At 41.0% G+C, this 20,158-nt stretch overlaps 5 protein-coding genes across 5 annotated transcripts in view; 3 read left to right on the plus strand and 2 right to left on the minus strand.

The window, feature by feature from the left end:
• The window catches only part of LOC121604337 (inactive rhomboid protein 2-like), a 32,230-nt gene extending 22,263 nt beyond the window's left edge, over nucleotides 1-9,967 (plus strand). The window contains exons 17-18 of the mRNA XM_041933831.1: nucleotides 1,703-1,856; nucleotides 7,088-9,967. Of these exons, the coding sequence (XP_041789765.1) occupies nucleotides 1,703-1,856; nucleotides 7,088-7,519 (586 nt within the window). The 3' untranslated portion in view covers nucleotides 7,520-9,967. The remainder of the gene's footprint in view (nucleotides 1-1,702; nucleotides 1,857-7,087) is intronic.
• LOC121604362 (histone H3-like) overlaps nucleotides 1-20,158 on the plus strand; it is a 610,603-nt gene that overhangs the window by 346,374 nt on the left and 244,071 nt on the right. The gene's annotated exons all lie outside the window — the stretch shown is intronic.
• Nucleotides 1-20,158, minus strand: part of zgc:163040 (uncharacterized protein LOC100038789 homolog) — a 408,070-nt gene that overhangs the window by 113,993 nt on the left and 273,919 nt on the right. The window contains exon 3 of the mRNA XM_041933847.1: nucleotides 6,177-6,185. Within this exon, the coding sequence (XP_041789781.1) occupies nucleotides 6,177-6,185 (9 nt within the window). The remainder of the gene's footprint in view (nucleotides 1-6,176; nucleotides 6,186-20,158) is intronic.
• Nucleotides 10,094-12,840, minus strand: aanat1 (arylalkylamine N-acetyltransferase 1). Its single transcript, XM_041933866.1, has 3 exons — nucleotides 12,649-12,840; nucleotides 12,059-12,213; nucleotides 10,094-11,327 (listed from the first exon to the last, which is right to left on the minus strand). The coding sequence occupies exons 1-3, from the start codon at nucleotides 12,794-12,796 to the stop codon at nucleotides 11,022-11,024; spliced, it is 609 nt and encodes a 202-aa protein (XP_041789800.1). The 5' UTR covers nucleotides 12,797-12,840; the 3' UTR covers nucleotides 10,094-11,021.
• ube2o (ubiquitin-conjugating enzyme E2O) overlaps nucleotides 14,575-20,158 on the plus strand; it is a 37,787-nt gene continuing 32,203 nt past the window's right edge. Inside the window, exon 1 of the mRNA XM_041933826.1 lies at nucleotides 14,575-15,082. Within this exon, the coding sequence (XP_041789760.1) occupies nucleotides 14,627-15,082 (456 nt within the window). The 5' untranslated portion in view covers nucleotides 14,575-14,626. The remainder of the gene's footprint in view (nucleotides 15,083-20,158) is intronic.

Genomic DNA, 20,158 nt, shown 5'->3' on the forward strand with positions numbered 1-20,158 from the left:
ACACCCTTAGACAAAGATTTAATTTCTCTTCTACCAAACATTTTTGAACAAATTTAGATGAGCTTCTTAATGTCATTATTTTTAATTGTTTTGCTTGTTTTCTGTATGTTTCCTTACATGGGTTATTGTAAAACTCATCATATTCCCATTAGTAAAAAATGATCTGTTTCAGCTGAGTCAGCCATTCAAGTATAGATGTGACACTTCATAACCACTAAATAGACTTGAGCACTGAATATGCTGCGACAACATGTTAAGCCTATTATGCTGAGTCAATGAACCATTTCATGACTTCTTATTCTATTATCGAGGTTGGGAAACATGACTTGCTGTCAAAAAACACAAGTGCAAATGCAAAATCACAACAATGTTTCCTGTGCATGCAGAACACAATAATGCAACAGAACAGTTTCCAAAGTGCTACATTACATGTTCAGATTAAGCAGGGTTATTGCACAGGGGACAAAGGAGTTTTTACTCCTATTGCACTTGAACCGGGACACTCTAAATCATTGGTCTGAGGGGAGAGTTTCAACTCAAAGTGAAGTTTGTGCAGTCGAATATAGACCTTGACCTGAGGACTACATCCTGGTCAAAGATCATCATAATCATAGAAAAAATAAGAACAAATTCAAGAAATGACTTTTAAGACAAAGGCATCATTTTCCTATCCTATTTTTCACTTCCTCAATGTTGCTTTACTTTCTTACAAAGTGCATCAGAATTTGCATCAAATTTCAGGTTATTATCAATGACTGTTCCAAGAAATTTTATAATGTTCTACTAATTAAACAGCGATTCCTCTGATGAATGTCTGAGATGGTGGGTGGGATAATTTCCTTCTAACATTCATTTGCTGTGAATGATTACTAAGTGTGGTCTGTGGACTATGTCAGCATACCTAAGGATTCAAACCTAATGAAATATTTCTAAATGAAGCCCCAACACTCGTGAGCTGTTCACTCACGTGAATATCGATACTTAGTGCTAATACTAGGCACGTGGGAAATCCCTCAGATCTGCTTTGAAAACAAGCAAATAAACAGGCCAAGCGAGATTAATGGCAAATAATGCATATTTTACATACTGTACTGGTCGAAATGCCAACAGACAGCAGGGATGTGTCATTAGCACATTTTGGAGTACTGCACTAGAAAAGGTTGATGGAAACTTTCTCCATTTTACAAAAAAAAAGTAATATGCTTGCTTGAGGTGGTTAATGCATTTAATGGGAGTTGGAAACATTTTTGTAGCATAAGTTCTGACGTTATGAACCTTTGACTCACATGACTGATCAGCTTTGTCCACTTCAAGAACAAGAAGAGGAAGTTGCTTCCACAGTTTAAAATGTCTCATCATTGGTCCACTCAGATCTGATGTAGCCTTCCTCACATCAATACAAGAAACAGACAGAAATGTCCTGTTTCTTTCATGCCATTTCGATTTTTTTTTTTTTTTTTTTCATCATTTAAGGTTTGACTTGCGTTCTTGTAATCATGACATCTTGTTGTGCTCTCTTCCTCTGCAATGATGTGGTATAGTGGTTTTATGACTGGAGAACTGGCGCCGGCTACTGCTTTTCTCAATTAACTCCTAATAATCGCATAACGGTAGTTGAACAAAAGCATTCACTCTCATTTTCTTTTGCAAAAATCAAGCTATTCTCACACCTGTGTCTGTGTGTGTGTGTGCGTATGTGTAGGCTGTTACACTGTGTGGTGTCGGTGGTGTTCCAGATGACCATACTGAGAGACCTGGAGAAGCTGGCAGGTTGGGTTCGCATCTCCATCATTTATATCCTCAGTGGTATCACTGGAAACCTGGCCTCTGCCCTCTTCCTGCCCTACAGAGCTGAGGTGAGTTCTTCACATGAATACAAACAAATAAAGTGCATGCATATGGACTCTTTAAGTTTAAGTTAGCAAGCGCTAACTTGAGCAAGTGCATGAATACGGCTGGTAAACTTTGCATATGCACAGGAACAAACACACCATGTTTAAAAGAGGGGAAAAACTGCTTTTCTAGCAAAGAAAAGCTGATTAATTTGTATTACTTCACTATTAACCTTTGACACACGCACATATGCACACGTTTAAATACAAACATCATACTGATCTCTCAGGTGGTCACATGTCTTGGGTGTTGAGCTGTGAAACAGATATGAGATATAAACCTGTCTTTCTAATCTCCAAAATGGTTTGACATTCTTTGAATGAATTAAAGACTCAGGCTGTTGTACTTGATTAATTTTTCTACTTTATTTAGACTTCATAGTGTCTAAATCGGGTCTGAATGTGCCACATGAACCAAGACAGCCTTTATTGCACATGTTGATGCAGCTTTTGATGATAATGATAATGAAGCTTCATATATTTTATTTGGACATTGTTATCATAGTTAATCCGCTCCGTAATTTCCTGTCAGATGTGCTGGTGTAAAGTTGAAGCAATTCTCTCACCACACAAAATTAAGAGTGCGCATGTGTTTAGGTGTGTGTGCACATGAGAGAGGTGAGGTTGCTGGGTCAACTGCAACTAAATGCTATCTTCTGTGATGTCTGTGCATGCATCTGAAAGGAATTCCTTTTGTTCTTTGTGACTCACATTAGACATTTTTTTATGGCATACATACAGGGAGAAACTATAAGTATGAACCAGGATATCAACTGATATTTAAAACATATATTATTAGCAGTCATTCCCAGAAGCACCGGAAGCATGAAACTACAGCGTCTCTGTCCTTTGTTGGAATAAGTCTATAAATGTAATCAAGTATAATCTTTTCTAATTAAAAGTGTAATGTTTGCAAAAAACAACTTGTTAAGCTGTGCAAATGACTCAGCCTGTGAAAAGAACACAGTCTGGATTACCTACTTTTTACTGGCAGGTCTCTTCAGTGTCTCCCTCTGTTAATCCCACTTTCCCCTTTAAGAGATTAGCCTAATGCCATTGTGTGGTTTGACAAAGGCCACTACTATTGTACTTAGTGAATTGGATTACATTTTCTCTTTTAAACAAAGACAATTGTTGCTAAGACTGGACGTGTGATGTGTCTGGTCTGTACACCTTTATAAACACAAAAGGTTCATCCTGCCACATCTGAGTACTGGAAGAGTTCCTCTTTCAACGACGTGCCATTGTTTTATCTGTTACATGTTACAACAAATTATTTATGTATTTACATATGACAAACAATTCATGTGATTTTTTTCTGCTTCTTGCCCTTTTGTATTTATGTCCTGATGTCATCAAAACATCTGTCATGTTCTTCGTAAGCCGACTGTAATCGTTCTCGTCTGATATTTGCGTGGCGTGACATGAGGCAGCCCTCAGTTTGACGTACCTTGACGTGAGAGCCAGAAATCCCACCGTCCAGCTCTCCTTAGCACTGACCAGCTCATAGGTCTTCACACACCAGGAATAACCAGAGGAAGCACATGCAAAGCACAACACAGGGCAGTCAAGCCACTTAAGGAGGCAGTTAAAGTGGATTATCCCTTAACTGTTCAGTTAAGGAGCCCCTGTGGCTAGAGCATTAATGACTCATACAACAGCTGCGACCAGAATAATGAAAATTCTCACAAGTAAAGCAGATCTGAAGAATTGTGACAGCACAGCAATTTCAGTTTCTACTCCTAAAACACTGCAGAAAAACAAGCAAACGTTAACATCTGTTTCATTAGTTCTTTAAAAAAGGAATAAAAAATCTCAGGATCTGACTAGACTGTTAATCGAGTAAATGAATGAAATGACTCTTTACTAGGCACTGATGTGAGGAAAGTTAACTAAAACTTGCCCCCCCCCAATGCTGAGACGCTGTGTGAAGTGTAAATAGAAACAGAATGTGATGATTTGCAAAACAATAAAACCCCATATTTAATTGAAAATAGTGCAAAGACAACATATGAGATGTTGAAACTGAGAAATTTTATTGTTTTTTTTTATTTATTTGATGCCAGCCAGACATTTTAAAAAACAGTGGCAACAAAAGACTGGAAAAGTTGTGAAATACTAAAAAGAAAGCAGCTGGTGGAGAATCTCACTTTTAATTAGGTTAACTGACAACAGGTTAGTGACGTGACTGGGTGTAAAAAGAGCCTCCCAGAGAGGCTGAGCCTTTCTGAAGTACAGATGGGGAGGGGTTCATCTCTCTGTGACAGACTGCTCAAACAATTTAAGAATAATGTTTCTCAACATAAAAATGAAATAATTAATGGTTTTCATTGTCTTTAGTACATTATGTCATTAAAAGATTGACAGAATCTGAAGAAATGTCTGTACGCAGGGGACGAGGCTGAAAACCAATATTGGATGGCCGTAGTCTTCAGGCCCTCAGATGGCACTGCATTGAAAACAGACATGGTTCTGTAGTGGACATCACTGCATGGGCTCAGGAACACTTCCAAAAACCATCGTCTGTGAACACATTTTGTTGCTGCATCCACAAATAGAAGTTGAAACTACCATGCGAAAAGGAAACCAGATCCAGAAACGCTGCTGCCTCCTCTGGTCCGGAGCTCATTTAAGATGGACTGAGGCGAAGTGGAAAACTGTCCTGTGGTCTGACGAGTCAAAATGTGAAATTCTTTTTGGAAATCATGGGCACCACGTCCTCTAGGCTAAAGAGGAGAGGAACCATCCGTGTTGTTATCAGCACACAGTTCAAAAGCCAGCATCTGTGATAGTATGGGGGTGCATTAGTGCATGTGGCACATGGATAATATGCACATTTGTGAAGGCTCCATTAATGCTGAACCATATTTTCAGGTTTTGGCAACACATGCTGCCAAGTAGATGATGTCTTTTTTTTTAACATACATAATAAAATATCAAAATAGCGAGCAGTAAAAAGATTATATGCATAATAATAAAATAGCAAAATAGTAAACAGTAGTAATGGAAAGTATTGCACAAAAAAGAATAATATAATAAAAACATTGCCATCTGATAAAGTGTACCGTGACTGTAAGCATACATTAACAATGAAGATATCAACCTCCCTGGTCCCACTGTACTTTATGATGTCATGAAACAATGTCTTTTGTTTTCATTGTTTTGATTGAGAGACCCGGGATGGCAGAAATTACATGCTGTGTATTTAAGTAAATACGTTTTATGAACTGTAGAAATGGTCACCTGGAAGTGTAAGTGGAGATTAAACGTGTCACTTGCTCAGAGGAATTAGGATGAGGAGGACAGTCAGCCTGTCTGGGAAAACACTGGTTGGGAACATGTGAGCTGGCAAGAAGCTAAACTGGTGTTAGCTGAAGTGTACCTGGTTTTACGTGACTTTGGTTCCCGTCAGTGTAGGAAATACATGCTCAAATACTTTACTTAAATAAAAGTAACACTGCAACAGTAACAGTCGTATCCTGCAGCTGAAATCTGTGTTTTAATTTTTCAGCCATCAGTGATAACAATCTCTATGATCCACACAAACATGGAGTGTAGCAGCCTCATAATGTTGAGTTTGAAAATATTTGATATTCATGCTCTTGCTAAAAGTCATGGCATGTTCATCAACCAGTTTTCATCCTTCAGGATCTAATCAGTCCCACTAATGACTGAAGGTATTCAGATTGTCTCGAAAAGAAAATGAACTCCACAGTAAGTGCTCAGAAAGTACCAGTCTAACATGCACAACACCAAGTTTCCCCACATCAAGCAAACCTTTGATGTCCTTTTGTACTGGGCTTTTACCTGCATGTTATCACTGCCACAGCAAAGCACATTATTTTTAATATGGTTTTATCATGGCAATGACATTGCAAAATTCATGTCATGGCATGACGTCACACAGGTTGCAGTAACAAAACCCGTAAACTACTCCAAAAAAGATTGAAGGGAAACACGACAGCTCCTCATGTTTCCATTACCAATGATTAATGTGCAACAGGAATCACTACTAATGGGTTAGGGTAGCGTGGATGTCCTCCCAGCCACTGCCCTATACTTTAACATCTGTTCCAACGCTTTTTACCTGAACCAGTGATGAGTGACCATGGCGCGTGTTAGGAACGTGTCAGCCTGTGTGTCAGGGGTGTGTGGGTGGAGTGCTGTGCCATGCTGTTTTTCTGTATGTGGGAGTTTAATGTCTTCACAGATTAGCCATCTGCCTCAGACCAGGCCAAGCGTCCAAACTCAGCCCTGACGTCACTCTAATCTGCTCACCTTTACTGCCTGACCCTGGGCTCATACTGTAGTTCCTCTACAGAACTAGATCTAAAACTAACAGAGGCTGCATGTATCTCAACATCCATTTGTAGAGTAAGCATGAACATCAGGTTTCATAATCACCACAGAGCCACTGAGAATGGCTCAAAATGCCCCCAAAACTTTAATTAATGTAATATTTCTGCTTTTCTATCAATTTGTTTTTTGTCATATTGTGACCAGAAAGAGACATTGGTCAATTATTATGCCACACTCATTAATTACCTATTAGTACTCAGTTTCCCTGGGTCAGGATTAGTTCTCCTTGCAGTAGTCACAATGAGTCAGATTAATTGTTACCTTAAATACTGTCTCGGTATCTTGTTGCCAAGATTTAGTAATCAGGTTAAAGTTCAACTGATTTTTGTTTTGTTTTGTTTTGTTTTGTTTTGTTTTGTCTACTATGGAACACATATTTGCTCTATAAATCACGTGTCCTGTGTTCTTTATTAATAGCAAAAGGTAGACATATGTATTTTATATTTTTGGATTTCATTATATCCCTCCCCTCCCCTACTTTTGCAGTAATTCCATGAAAATATTGTCTTTATAGATAAAAACCTTATTTCAATACAACCAATCAAATCTTGCATAAAGTGAAGAACATTGCTGTGTCACCAGTAAGCAGGATGTATGCATTTTATGTCCGTAACACATGAAATGATGTGTGTCATGCATGTGTCCAGTGATCATTTGTACATGTGAGTCTTTAGTACACACAATGTGGGGGATATTTTCTATGAAAGTGGGACTATAGAAGAACATTTCCAGCTTTTTGTCAGGACTAAAACCAATCGCCATCCTTTCAGGTCATTTTAAATCGAATCGTGGGATTGTTTGTAACTTGTCTTTTTCTCTCTGCTCTCTTCCTGCAGGTGGGTCCAGCAGGGTCTCAGTTTGGACTCCTTGCTTGCCTGTTTGTTGAGCTGTTTCAAGGTTGGCAGATGCTGGAGAAACCATGGAAGGCCTTTCTCAAACTTTTGGGCATCGTTCTCTTCCTCTTCCTGTGCGGCCTCTTGCCGTGGATCGACAACATCGCCCACATCTTTGGTTTCCTCAGCGGCATGCTGCTCTCCTTTGCCTTTCTGCCCTACGTCACCTTTGGCACTTTTGACAAGTACCGGAAACGTATCCTCATTGCTGTCTCGATGCTGGCCTACATTGGGCTCTTTTCTTCCCTCATCGTTTGGTTTTATATTTACCCAATTAACTGGCACTGGCTGGAGCATCTCACCTGCCTGCCCTTCACAAGCAAGTTCTGTGAGAAGTACGACATAGACCACAACATTGACGATGTGGTGCACTAGTCTCTAGGCTACTCGTGATGTCTAAGATGGCCATTTCAGTGCTACTGATCTGCTATCTTCTAGCCAATGACCAGATCAGCTGTTTTCAGGTCAGGCCTTTCAGATGGCAATGTTTTTTTAATTAATAATTCATCCATCAAAAGACCTGAAGGTCTCTTCTCCTCAACCTTCTGACTTGCTTACTTTCATAAAACTTTGCTCAACCTTTTCAATCCACAGTAGAGTCTGGCACTACCTAGCATGTTCATTGTTGGTGAACTAGCTGGTCCTCAGAACCAGAGGATAGAAAAAGATACTCTGGACATCAAAAGTGCGAAGTACTGGATGGACCTGAAGGACAATATCTACAGAGCGAGACTGTCTGGTTCCTGCAGTTCACAAAGAGTTATGTCAATCTAAAGAAGATAGAAGAAGACATGAGCGTCTCTGGCCTACAATCACTTTTCCCTTTAACTCTGTTGATGACAAACAGCTGAGATGAAAATGAAGACTGATGCCATAGTGGGCCTCTTACTACTTATTCTTGTGTTAACACTACAAAAGCTGTCATTCGGGTCTGCTGCTTCTCGGTGTCTGGTGAATTGCTTTCAGAGTTAAAAACCCTCTTTTTTTTAAATCTATCTCTCTTTCATATGGATGCACTTGGAATGGAATGTCCACATTCTTTGAAGCAGTGAAATGTTATGCTAAAGGTAATGATGTGTTCAAGGTATTAACTGTGCAGCTGGAATATTTAAATATCAGTGGTCAATTAAGGTACGATTTCTATCTAAAACCACTAGTTGCCTTAAACAGCCTATGCCATTTTACAAAGATGCCTCACTTTACTTTGACTTTTGCATACTGCCTATTAACACATTTCTGACTTTAACCTACCAAAGCAACATCACATGCTGCTTACATATGCATGTTGTCTTTCACAGTCATTTGGTGTCACCGCCACAGACACAAGTTCTCAGTCAAGCTACACTTCTAATGTCTCATATTTGTCCAATAACACAGTGGTGCCTGAACCATTTTGTAGATTTACTCTAAAAAAAAAAAAAAAAAAATCATGAAAATAATATTTATTCTGGGAGTAATTATCCGAACATGCATTCTTTGTTGAATCAAAGCAAGTTTTGTACTGTATTTTTTGACTCTGTGAAACAAACAGTCATACAATCACAAGATGTAATTTATGTTTCACCAGAGCCTTAATGTGTTTATGTAGTATACCATGAAAGGCTTTGTTTTTACCATTTAAACTTGTGAATGCTCTCCTAGTGTAAGAAAGATGATTTTAAACCGTAGTAAACAGTAGTGTTGCTGCAGACATAGGATTTTCCTCAAACAGGCACATTCAGACTAAACCTAGACAAAGTCTTGTTCGATACTTATTTACTTTTTTACACATTTGTTTTTTTGTCTGGATCCTAACAGATATTTGCTTGGGTTGTGCTCCATGACCCACATTAGATTGTCGCCGTTCTGGTGGGTTCCTTACAAAGTGAAACATTCTCCCCAGCTTTTGGCTCGGACCTAGTTTGTTGTTGTTCGCCATTCTGGCATGTGTTGACCCCAGCTGTTAGGAAAGCTACGGTAATGACTGTTGTGTGGAGGATTAAGTGTGTTACTAAGTGAGTTATGAGATTACACGAGTTTGTCTGTGGGACTGACTCACTGATCATCTGGTGTTGTTAAGAACATGAGTTGTTAAAAAAAACATGCAGAATGGGTTGTACGTTGGACAATTCAGATATTTTTATTGGTTTAAACACCACTGTCTTCAGATTGTAAGGTCGTCTGTTTCAAAACATAGGACTCTGCCCTGAAAAGTGTGACCCGGGACATTCACCACTTGTAAGAAACCTCTGTACTGTGCCTTTTGAAATATGAAGGTCACAACACACAACACACATCTTCAGTCATGACTGTATGCAGCTATGCTTGCATTGGGACCAAATTATTTCACCCTTTTATATTTATTGGAATAAAAAGAAATAGTTTTAAATGAATTTCAGTCTGTGGTCAAGGTACTGTTCCGTTTTGCTTCAGTTGTATGTGTTCAAATGTATGATAAAGCAGTCGTGTCAAAATAAATGCCACTCTAGTAATAACGAGGTTGCGTGTGCAGTGTTACACTGAACAGAGTTTCTGACATCAAAACTTGTTTTGTCTGTCATCAATTCCTCTACGTTGTCCTTACTGTTGACACTACACCAGTGACGGCTATAACCCTAAAAGAGAATATGAACTTTAACGTTGAAGTGAGAATAAGTGAAAATTCTGTTTTCATGGACCTGATTTAATGTTGTTTAATGTAAATGGAACAATAAGCACAAATCTTTAATTCCCGTCACAAAGAGAACTGTGTAAACCATGCAATATGATCAAAAGCTCCAGAGCAACTACTAAATGGCCCTTGGAATGGGATTTTCTCAAGAACTCTTAAAATGGCTTTTCCTAATAGAGTGTAAATAAAAAGACCTGAAAGCAGACATGCTAGAAAATAGAACCTTTATTATTTTATGAACAAAAAAAAAAAAAACATTTGTCTTGATTCAAGACTTTGGGAGGCAGAGGTGGTGACTGTCTATGAGGAAAAAGGAGAGAGGAGACTATCAAGGAGGGACTTTGAAAGGACATATATTCATGATATCTAAATATACTTATTGTGTTGGTGATTTTATGCATACATACATTGCTCTAAGTTGTGTTCTGTGAAAGGCTATGTTTTGCTCTTTAAAATCCAACACACACTGTACAGACCAGGCTTTTGTAACGGTCACTGGTGGACACAGATGAGACCACCGGAATCTTAATATGAAACAACAGACAAGCATCTCCAGTATCCAACATCCTTAATACATTAACTGTTTTGGTGTAAAGCAAACCGTTATCATACTTATACAATGTGTAACATGATAATCTTCTCCACCTCCTGTCAAAGGCATGCTGTTTATACAGGACAGAATGCATTAATCATTAGCATAGTTATTTTTATGTCTTTTTCTTTTTACTTTACCTTTTTGGCTTTATATGTAGCCAGAAAGACCGGTTGAATAACAGATATTTAAAAAAGGGCAAAGAAAGAAACAAGGCAGCTGCGTTCTATTTAACATGATAATAAAGGTATCAAAATAAAAATAAAATGGCTTTATACAAAAACAAAATTTGAAATTTGAAACACGTGCTTACATTCTTTCAGGACTTCGATCTAATGATTTTGACAACATGCTTTACTCACGCTAAACTACAGATCAGTATATTTGTAGTTTCTGACCACTTTTCCAAACAGCTGTTGTTGGCAGCTGGATGGCAGCTCTCTGTTTTTCGGCTCTATGCAGACTGAACACACACCTCACTGTCTGCTGAACAAGCCTCACAGCGGTGATCACAAACCCTGCTGGCCACTTGCGCATAGCCAAGCTGCTCAGACACCCCCTCATCCTGTTTCTAAGGGTCGAGGGTCCCACTGCCACTTACAGCCAGGGAGAATCCACATTGAGTCCCTCTGTCCTCAACAGCCACTGTTGCGACGCATGAAGGCGTGGCCCCTAACAGGGTAGAACATCTCGATGAAGGTGAGGGGCCCCACCGTGATCTCACTGGGGCCCTGCACCTTGAAGCCTGACTTCTGGTAGAAGGGAACGAGGAAGTCCTCGCACATGAGCACGGCGCGCCGGACGTAGGGCAGGCAGCGGAGGTACTGCAGGTAGCGCCACATCAGGATGGAGCCTTTGCCCTGCTGGCGGAAGGTCCGGTGGACAGCCAGGACGTGGATGTGGACGGTGGTCCCATGAGGCTTATGGAGAGTCAGGGCGTCCTGGAAAACACAGAGGAAGGGGAGAGGTGTATGTTTGAGAAACTTGTTTTACTGACAAGTTCTACCTATAAATACTTGATACTGAAGGGACAGACGATTGGAAAGAGACCTTGTTGAGGGCAGTTTTCTCACTGCTCTTTGGGAACTAGGTGACATTTCACTCTTAAAGTGAGGCAGTCTGACTTTTGAAACATGAAATAATGCTTTCTTTCTCTTGCAAGAGAAAAACTGAATTCATAAGCAATACAACGCACCTTTGCTCAATTCAAAACACTCAGAGGTTTTCCTGCTACACCCTTACTTGGTCTGGTATGACCAGTAGCTGATGGGAGCAAATGTTAGCAAACTTTTGCTGATTTTGCACCGCAGCAAACATTATTGAGAAAGTTTGCTGATTCTTCTCTATTGTTACACAACATCTATGGGTGTTCTGTCATCCTGCCATCACCACTTATTATTATAACACATTATTTCTTAGCTGTTCAGTACCTCTCTTCAAGTGGTATTTGAATTAGAGGCCATGATGCTGAAGTTTACTCCCAACAATCTAAATTTCTATTATTAAGGTGGATCTGTTTCACATTATCCTCACCCACTGAACTGACAAACACGTTCTACCATAAATGTGCCCTTAAATCTTTCAAAATCTCTGATAATCTGTCGTGAACCTCCCTTGCCAGTCACTCAGTTTGAGGTAAATCACCGTCCATGTGTCCTCCGCTCTGTCTTACCGTGGTAAGCCTCTCCTGGTCCCACAGTGAGCCGATGATAAAAGCCACCAGACGTCCCTCCTCGAACCAGCCAAGAGACAGCTCAGGGCACAGGGTGAGGAAGTGACGCACCTCGTCCAGGTGGAGAGGGCACTCACCGGACACTGAGATGAAGGCTGGAGGAGAACCAGTGTGATCATGTTACATGTCAAGACTCTTGTAAGACAGAGAAGTTGGCATAAGGTCGCATACGCATCCATTAAAGAGTGAAAATCACCTTCATTGAACCTTTTGTTTATGGTTTAGGGGACCTGAAAGGAGTAGTACGTCAATGTGAGATATGGTCACCGGAAAAAAAAGAGAAGCTTTTTCTCTAAATTTAATTTATGTCACTAAAGGAGTTGAGTTGGCCAGTAGAGTTATTATCAGACTCTCTTTTCAGTCAGTTTGTGAATGAAATCATGAAGCGAGGCTCCTGTAAAAGACTGTAAGAATGTTTTCCCTGTGATAGATGAATGCCTGCGTGCGTAACTGTGCCGGGACCTGCTGTTCCGAACTTATTAAGACAGCCCATAATACGTGATGTAATTCAGTAAGAATAGTCTGTTTACCTTCTCTCTCGATCTCGAACACGCTGATGGCGTCCTCTGGGCTGAGGGAGCGGAACTCGCTGGCCGGCAGCGTGTGGCGGCGGCCCCGCGGCACCGGAGAGCGCATGTGGAGCGGCTTCATGAACGGCACTGCGCTGACCACCGACATGCTCTTGTTTTATGCCCCTAAAGATTTAAAAACAAAGAAAAGAACACGGCGCTGAGATTTCACTCTCTTCCTTTCTGCTGCTCCCACCTTAGACGTGGATACTTCCTCGTCTGAGAGTCTGATCCGTGCGTAACAAGGCTGAGCAGAGCGGCGCGCAGTCCGTATTTATACCCTTGGCGCGCAGGGCTGTTTATAATCCCGGGGCGAGCTGGGTGACTCTCCATTCCCCGTGAGTGAAATGAACAATAACCATATTTAATCGGGGTCAGGGGGGGATATTTGTGAGTTTAGAATTATCCTCGTCATGCCACCATCAGATCCGCAGCAGATTTGGATTTTACTGATCATGTGTTGGAGCCCTCGCGCCAATCTAGACCCATTATCAAGGGTGCGTGCAGGTGTAACAGTCCACACAGTGACTCACCTGGTTGTGATTAACCATCAATGTCAGCGTCAATTAATGCTGTCACACTGAGGAGACTGAGTGCTCTCTGTTGGTGTTGCTTAACCGGGCCATCTTAAGGACTGGACTTACCACTCTTCATGTGATTCCTCTCAGGGAGACTTTCCATTAGCTGTCCGTTTGTCCCTTTAAGTCGAGTCCACGATCTTTCCACGCTTAATTATTTTCCAGATCTGTAAGAGGATTACAGGACGTGTAGGAGTGTGTTTCTCGCCTCTCACGTCTGTATGCGCTATGTTAAGAATTTCAAGTAGCCGTTTGGTTTTACGGACAGTTTTTGTCCTCTCTAACCAAACTTTAAGAAACTTCACCGTAAGGTGTAACCCACTTTTTAAAAGCAGAAGCCGTCGCTGCAGAGCTCAACACCTCGCTGCATTAATGTGTGAATTGTTGTATTGGGGAGGCAGCGGAGCGGTCCGATTAACGAAAACTGACACCCAGAGCAGGTGAACCCGCTGGAAGGGTCATAAGACTGGAAATAATCTCCATTTCCGAATACAAGATGAATTTAAATTGCGCGATTTTCCGGACACACTCGTTTTAAGTAAGCTATAAGCAGGTTTACAATATTCTTGGAATAAAGTGTAAACAAGTTCCCTAACAACTTGTCTTCATGTGAGTGCCATTTTTTTTTATGTTGCGGTCTATAATCTTTATTTACGTCTTTATTTACAATAAGCAGGCACAACTACAAGTCTTAATAAGCATCAGACATCAGAGAAAAACTTGTCACCATAATTTTCTGTGGATTTCTGCGCGCACACACACGCATACACACAGAGACCCGTTTAGTTGTTATTTTTTTCTTAATTTTTTTTTAAATATGTAACTTTATATGACGACATAAATAACATATATTACAATATATGTGAAATTACCTAAAAATAACAACAAAACAAAATACATTACAATTGACAATTGTTAAGGGCTCTCACCTAACAACTCTTCATTGCACATAAATGTCGGTGTGCTTTTGTGTTTTCGTTAGTCTTAGATCTAAGAATAAGTTAAATGTTATCTTTAAAAATGCATTTATATTGGGTAATACTTCTGGGGATTAATTCCTTTCTGTATGTGAAACTGAATTGCATTCAGATGTGGTTATAATGGCTTTCTTCACAACTACAACATTCCCAGTGTCACTGAACACACAGTTCTCCGTATCTTTCCAAAACTTTTAATTGATCAAGTGTCACACTGTCTCACACTGCCGCTCGGTGGTGAGAGAGGGTACTTCCTGATGACGCTATCACACTGCGCTACCGACGTACCGACGTAAACACGTGCACTTCGCTGCTTCCAGGTTACAGTTTTTTCATTCCACCGTCACCCTCGCGCTCAAGCATCACTCCCTGACAACAGCAGTGATGGCGGAGCCCGTAGCATCGGATGCGGCGGCCACAACGGACGCAGCAATAGCAGCAGTATCTCCGACCCCGGGCCTCTCTCCCGCAGCCAGCCCGGGCTCGGAGCCTCTATCCATGGCTCTGTCTCCCACGGCGGACGGCTCCCAGCGCCTGCTGTTCTCCCACGACCTGGTCTCTGGGCGGTATCGCGGCTCAGTCCGGTTTGGTCTCGTGCGGATGATCCACGGCGAGGAGGATTTTAATTCAGACTCGGACCTCGACGATGGCGGAGGGAGAGGCGGCGGCGGTGGCGGAGGAGTTGGTGGTGGTGGTGGTGGTGGAGGAGGAGGAGGACGAGTCCCGTGTGGTTCGGACACTGAGAGCGCTGTGGACACCCCGAGTCGGCCTCTCGTTAGGGGATTTGTCCGCGTCCAGTGGTACCCTGAAGGAGGAAAGCAGGACATCAGGGAGACAAAGGTAGCGTTGCCACATAACAGCTAATGTGTCAACTGTTTACAGAGAGACTGGGCTGTTCCTTTGCCCGCCGTGAGGGCTGCACTGTTATTAAACGCCCGTTGTGTTTTTTGGAAGAGATGAGCCGACTAGCTAACCAGTCATGGATAAGGTTCATCTAATCCAGTTGCCTAAAACGCACAACCTAGCCCGCTAACTGGCTAGCACTCAAGCACACTTGCTAGCTAGCGGTTTAGCTCATAGCCTCATGTCACTCAGCGGGTGCTGGCAGGCTAAACGAGGTTGTTACACCTGACTGCGTCCATGTAGGATGGATACATCAGAAATACAGGTAGCGGCTCGCTGTGTGCAGCTGTAACTACAGGTTCTGGCAGGTGCAGGTCCCTGCTAGCAACCTTACACCTATCGATTAGCTCATCCTTGACTCTGTGTAGCTCCTCAGCTGGGTGTGACTTGGCCTGAGACCAAGCATTGTCAGTCACTTTATTTGATAGAACAGCTACGTTATTTACATAATGTCTCAGTTCCCCATCTTAAATGCACCTGCTTCCTATTTCCAACCAGGCTGAGCCGTCTTCTTCAGACAGCTAACACGCATAAATAGCACAGAAGCTCTCAACAGATTCAGTGTTAACTTGTGATGTCTTGTTTTAGCAGTAATGTCTGCAGTTTTGCATAATATGAAATCAGTCTCATCCACGTTCGACCAACCAACCAACCGATCAGTTGAACTGTTCAACTGATCGGTTGGTTTGATCATCAGAAAATTGGCAACTATTCTAATAATTGTTGTTTTTCATTTTTCAAACTGAAATGACAACACTTATGGTTCCAGCTCATCAACTGTGAGAGTTTTCTGCTTTTCTCTGTTGTATTTCATTGTAATTGACCATATTTGGATTTTGGGCAGTTGGTCAGACAAAACAAGACATTAGAAGATGACATGTGAATAGTTGCAATCCTAATCCACAATAATCGCTTTACTCTGTCCCAATTTTGTGTAATTTTTAAATATTTTCTAAGGCTGCATCTTATTATCATTGTCATAAGTAATTAATCTGCCTTTTATCTTCCTGATTAATCATTTGGCCATTTTGGTAGATGTGACAGTGGATGGAGACAGTGAACCTGGAAATAAATGATACACCTGACATTGCTGACCAGTTGCAGGTGATGGTGGTAGTAAATTATGGTTGCACATGCAGCAACAGTGCAAGCCTTCTCCAAGAGAAAGGTTTATCAAAAGTTATCAAGGTATCTGAACAAAATGCAGAAACCCCTTGAATTTGGACTGAGTCCCTTTCAGGGTTTACTCAGGGAAATTGCAAAGATAGAGTAATTTAGCTAGTCTGCTTCAAACCCATTGTTTTACCAGTGAATGTTGGTGACTTTGATTTAATTCACCACCAAAAATTAGAAGGCAACAATAATTTACACTACTGAAGGGTAAAAAGATTGTCCTGCCTTGTTCGACTTGGAGACACGGTCAGGTGTATCCGGGTGAATTATATGTATTTTTTTCACCATACATCTAAGTAATGAATTCAGTTATCTGTCATTCTTATTCCCCACGAGTTGTCTAGATTTCTCCTGGGATTTGTGGAAAAGGGTCACAGGGTTTAAAGAGAACTGGTCTGGAATACCCTCGTATAAGCTTGTTTTAGAGAGACAGGATAGGACCAGAAGAAGCCTTTTTAGGGTCCACTGTTGCCTTGCTTTGTCCTTTGGGCTAAATGAGTAACGTTCTGGTCTGAGGGTCATTCAGCCTCTGTCACAACAAAGGCTCTGTTAAACAATGACACCGATGTTTACACACCACATTTACCGTTTATGCTGTGTCATTACTGGTGTGTGTCCCCAAAGAGTCGAGTGTGTGCTGTTGTGCACAAGTATGGATTTCATTCTGTAGTATTCTTGTTTATGTATTCTGAAGGTTTGTTATGGAGCGTGTGTGTGTGATTTCTCGTTTGCTTATCAGCGTGCACATGCCCTCTCTCAGCAGACTCTGTCTTGGTTGTATATATCCTGATGCACGGTGAAGCTTCTAATCAATAATTCATGATTACTTCCTGCAGTGTGTGAAGTTGCATATCTTCAAGATGAAATTTCTGCAAAATTTTAGCTTATATTTATTCCGCAGGCGGCACCTCAGTTAAAATGTTTTACCTCAGGAGCAATCAGTGGAGGTAAAAGTGATGCTTAAAATGTGCCACACTTGTCAGGGTCTCCCTTGAGGTTAATAAAACCTGCATTTTCACAGCAAAACTAGGATTTTGGTACGAGTTTAGAGCATAGCAGTAGCCATTAGGTGCAAGTTATGATCATTGTTTTCTTAGTTTCTTTGTTGCTTCAATTTAATGCGGGAAAATAGATTTTTACCTCATCAAATTTAGTTCTCTATATGTGTTCCTGCTTAGAGAAGAAGGTGGTACCAGAAAGATTCGGGTTTAATATTGCCTGTGTATTTCATGGGAATAAGCAGAGTAGCCAGTTTAATGAGGATTCACTGGCATGCAAACTGAGACCATACACCACTGGTATTATTTTTAGGTGAACTGATTCAAAAGACGTGTGACCAACTGTGGCTGACAAGGAAGTTTATCTGCATCTCACAGACTCCTGAAAAACATGAACATCAATACATGATCACACAGTTACCACACAAGGCAGGGAGACTGTGACATAAAAGGCAGTATGAATGATGCTCCTCAGGCTTTAGTGTTGCATAATGTGTTCTATAAAAGTTGTAATGTCATATCTCACGACACAGTTGATGAAAAATGTGGCTAAATGAGCAGCTAATTAATTAGAAATAATTTCCTGTGTAAACAAATGAAATGATGCTTTGGCAAAATGAGAGCATAATCATTTTCCTATCACTCACCTCTCAGTATAATGCAGTACTGTCAACAGCACCGCAAGCTACACCCTTGAATCAACACGTCTTTAAAACAGTTAAAACAAGAAGTACATTGTAGTCTTTGTGATGGTAGGATTTATTGTTGTATTGGACTGAGTTTGCTTTAGCTAGGTGTACCTAATAAACTGGTAACCAAGTGTTCATCACAATATGTAGTCATGTTGTGATATTGGTTACATATAGAAACGTGTATCATGATATATTTGATCCATATCGCCCACGTCTAATACAGTCAGTGGAAAGATGGGAAACACACTCTCATTCAGTCATTCTCTAATCGGTCATTGACTCTCAGACAAGCTTCTATTAGCTGTGGCTAAAGAGGGACAGCCTGAAGTTCACCAGTAGCATTCTAATGGGAATTGAACGCATCACTTTTTTTTTTCATCCAATGAAGTGATGGGGCTTAGATGTGCATCGCAGTGCAGGTATGTGCGGCGACACCTCAGCTGTTATGAGCTGCATTGCTTGTAATTTCACTGCTGGTGAGGTAGCGAGTCATTGAAGAACATGGCTGACTTATTTTCATTGCCTACAAAGCTGTAGCATAGAGGGCCTGAACGAACTTTTCTAATCATAATAGACATGAACAGTATATTGTGTCATTGTCTGATATTGGGTAGTGTTGCCATAGTTTGCCTTTACAGACACAAGACAAGATGCTCAATTTTAAATGCTGTTTTAATAGGAAAGTACAGTAATAAATAGGTAATCCTGAAAGGACAGGGACACTGTCTGTGCTTTGTCAGTGAGTCAGTACTTTGATTGTGGATCAAGGTGAATATTTTCCTCACTGACCTTAAAACTGCTTGGATGTCACTGGAAGACCTGTTACTGTTGTCGACTCCACACTGACACCAATTTACACCTTGAACTGCACAGAGTGAGAAGGACATGAGCGAAATAACCTGTAATATATTCGATGTGGCTGTCTTTGTGATCATAGTCACGTAGGTACGCCTGGTTCCTTTTCAAGGATCATGAAGAGAAATGCCTAAAATTTAAGGGTTAATAACACATTAGATGAGCCCAGAAAGTAGGCTAACATGACATTTAACAGCTAAAGGTGTTGATGAACTGCATCTGGACATTGTGGCCTTATGTGTGTGTGCTTTTTCTGTGTAGCCAGTGTAAGCTTAAGTTTGCTTAAGGTTCGTTTTTATGTTCATTTTCAGTCATTTTTTTTTTTAATGAAAGGGGATCATCATTAATTTTACTGATCTGGCAGGATGATTTAAAAAATGCATATATTTTGTAGAAAAACTTGCTCTTTTACTTACTCAGAACATCAAAAACCAAAATTGTAAACTTGACAGTATGCTTTGCCTAACTGCCTGCTTCGGGCCTGCCAGAGTCCCCATTCAGCTTTACCAAACACACAGAGCCCTGTTGCTGCTGCGGCACAACCTTGAAATTTCCATCCAAGAACAGGAGCACACTGCAGCAGGTAGCTAGCAGTGTGCCGCGCCGAGGGAATAGCAATGCAGGGCGTGTCTGACATGTCCCTGAATATATCAGTCATCTGGTGACTCAAACATTCACCATGGCACTGCCGGGACCCCTAAAAGTACTGTCACCCCCGGCATGCACTCATGCATGGTATGGTGATGTTGCAAGCCTTAAGGTTATGAGAGGGTGGTTGTCAGGGCAGAGGGCTTGAGGTGACACACAGAGAGGAAGTGTGCCAGAGAGGATGAAAAAGATGTGGGCAAAGCAACTTGGAAATCAAGTATTGCATACCAAATTAAAAAACACCTGGATTTCCAAACTATGATGAGAAAGTAAAACAAAATTACATAAAAAGTCTTGACTGGAAAGGAAGTAATGAGACAGGCAGACATTGTGCTACCAGATGGCTGTTATGGTAATGTAAGGGCTTTTAGTCCTTGAAATGGTAAGGTCCCACCTTCTGCTCTGTGAGCCATTTTAAATCCCCAACAAGACCTCAAGTTTGGAGCATTATAACGACCATCAGATTGCTGTCATTTGTAGTCAATAAATTCTACTTGGCCACTTGCACATCCAAGACCCCACTGCCACATTAAGAAAAAAAAGAAGGAAAAATATATTAGGAACTGTAAACTGTAATCTTTCAGCTGTTTTTGTTGAACGATGGTAGAAAAGATATTAGATAATAAAACCCATTGAGCCTAATGCTT

Source organism: Chelmon rostratus, chromosome 3 (assembly GCF_017976325.1).
Source record: "Chelmon rostratus isolate fCheRos1 chromosome 3, fCheRos1.pri, whole genome shotgun sequence".
Taxonomy (NCBI): domain Eukaryota; kingdom Metazoa; phylum Chordata; class Actinopteri; order Chaetodontiformes; family Chaetodontidae; genus Chelmon; species Chelmon rostratus.

Excerpts from the sequence above, each read along its gene's own strand:
- aanat1 (XM_041933866.1), bottom strand. The coding sequence starts at position 12,796 with ATGTCGGTGGTCAGCGCAGTGCCGTTCATGAAGCCGCTCCACATGCGC. Across the intron at positions 12,214-12,648 it reads GTTCGAGATCGAGAGAGAAG|CCTTCATCTCAGTGTCCGGT; the intron begins GTAAACAGACTA and ends GTTCTCCTCCAG. Across the intron at positions 11,328-12,058 it reads ACCAGGAGAGGCTTACCACG|GACGCCCTGACTCTCCATAA; the intron begins GTAAGACAGAGC and ends TGTGTTTTCCAG.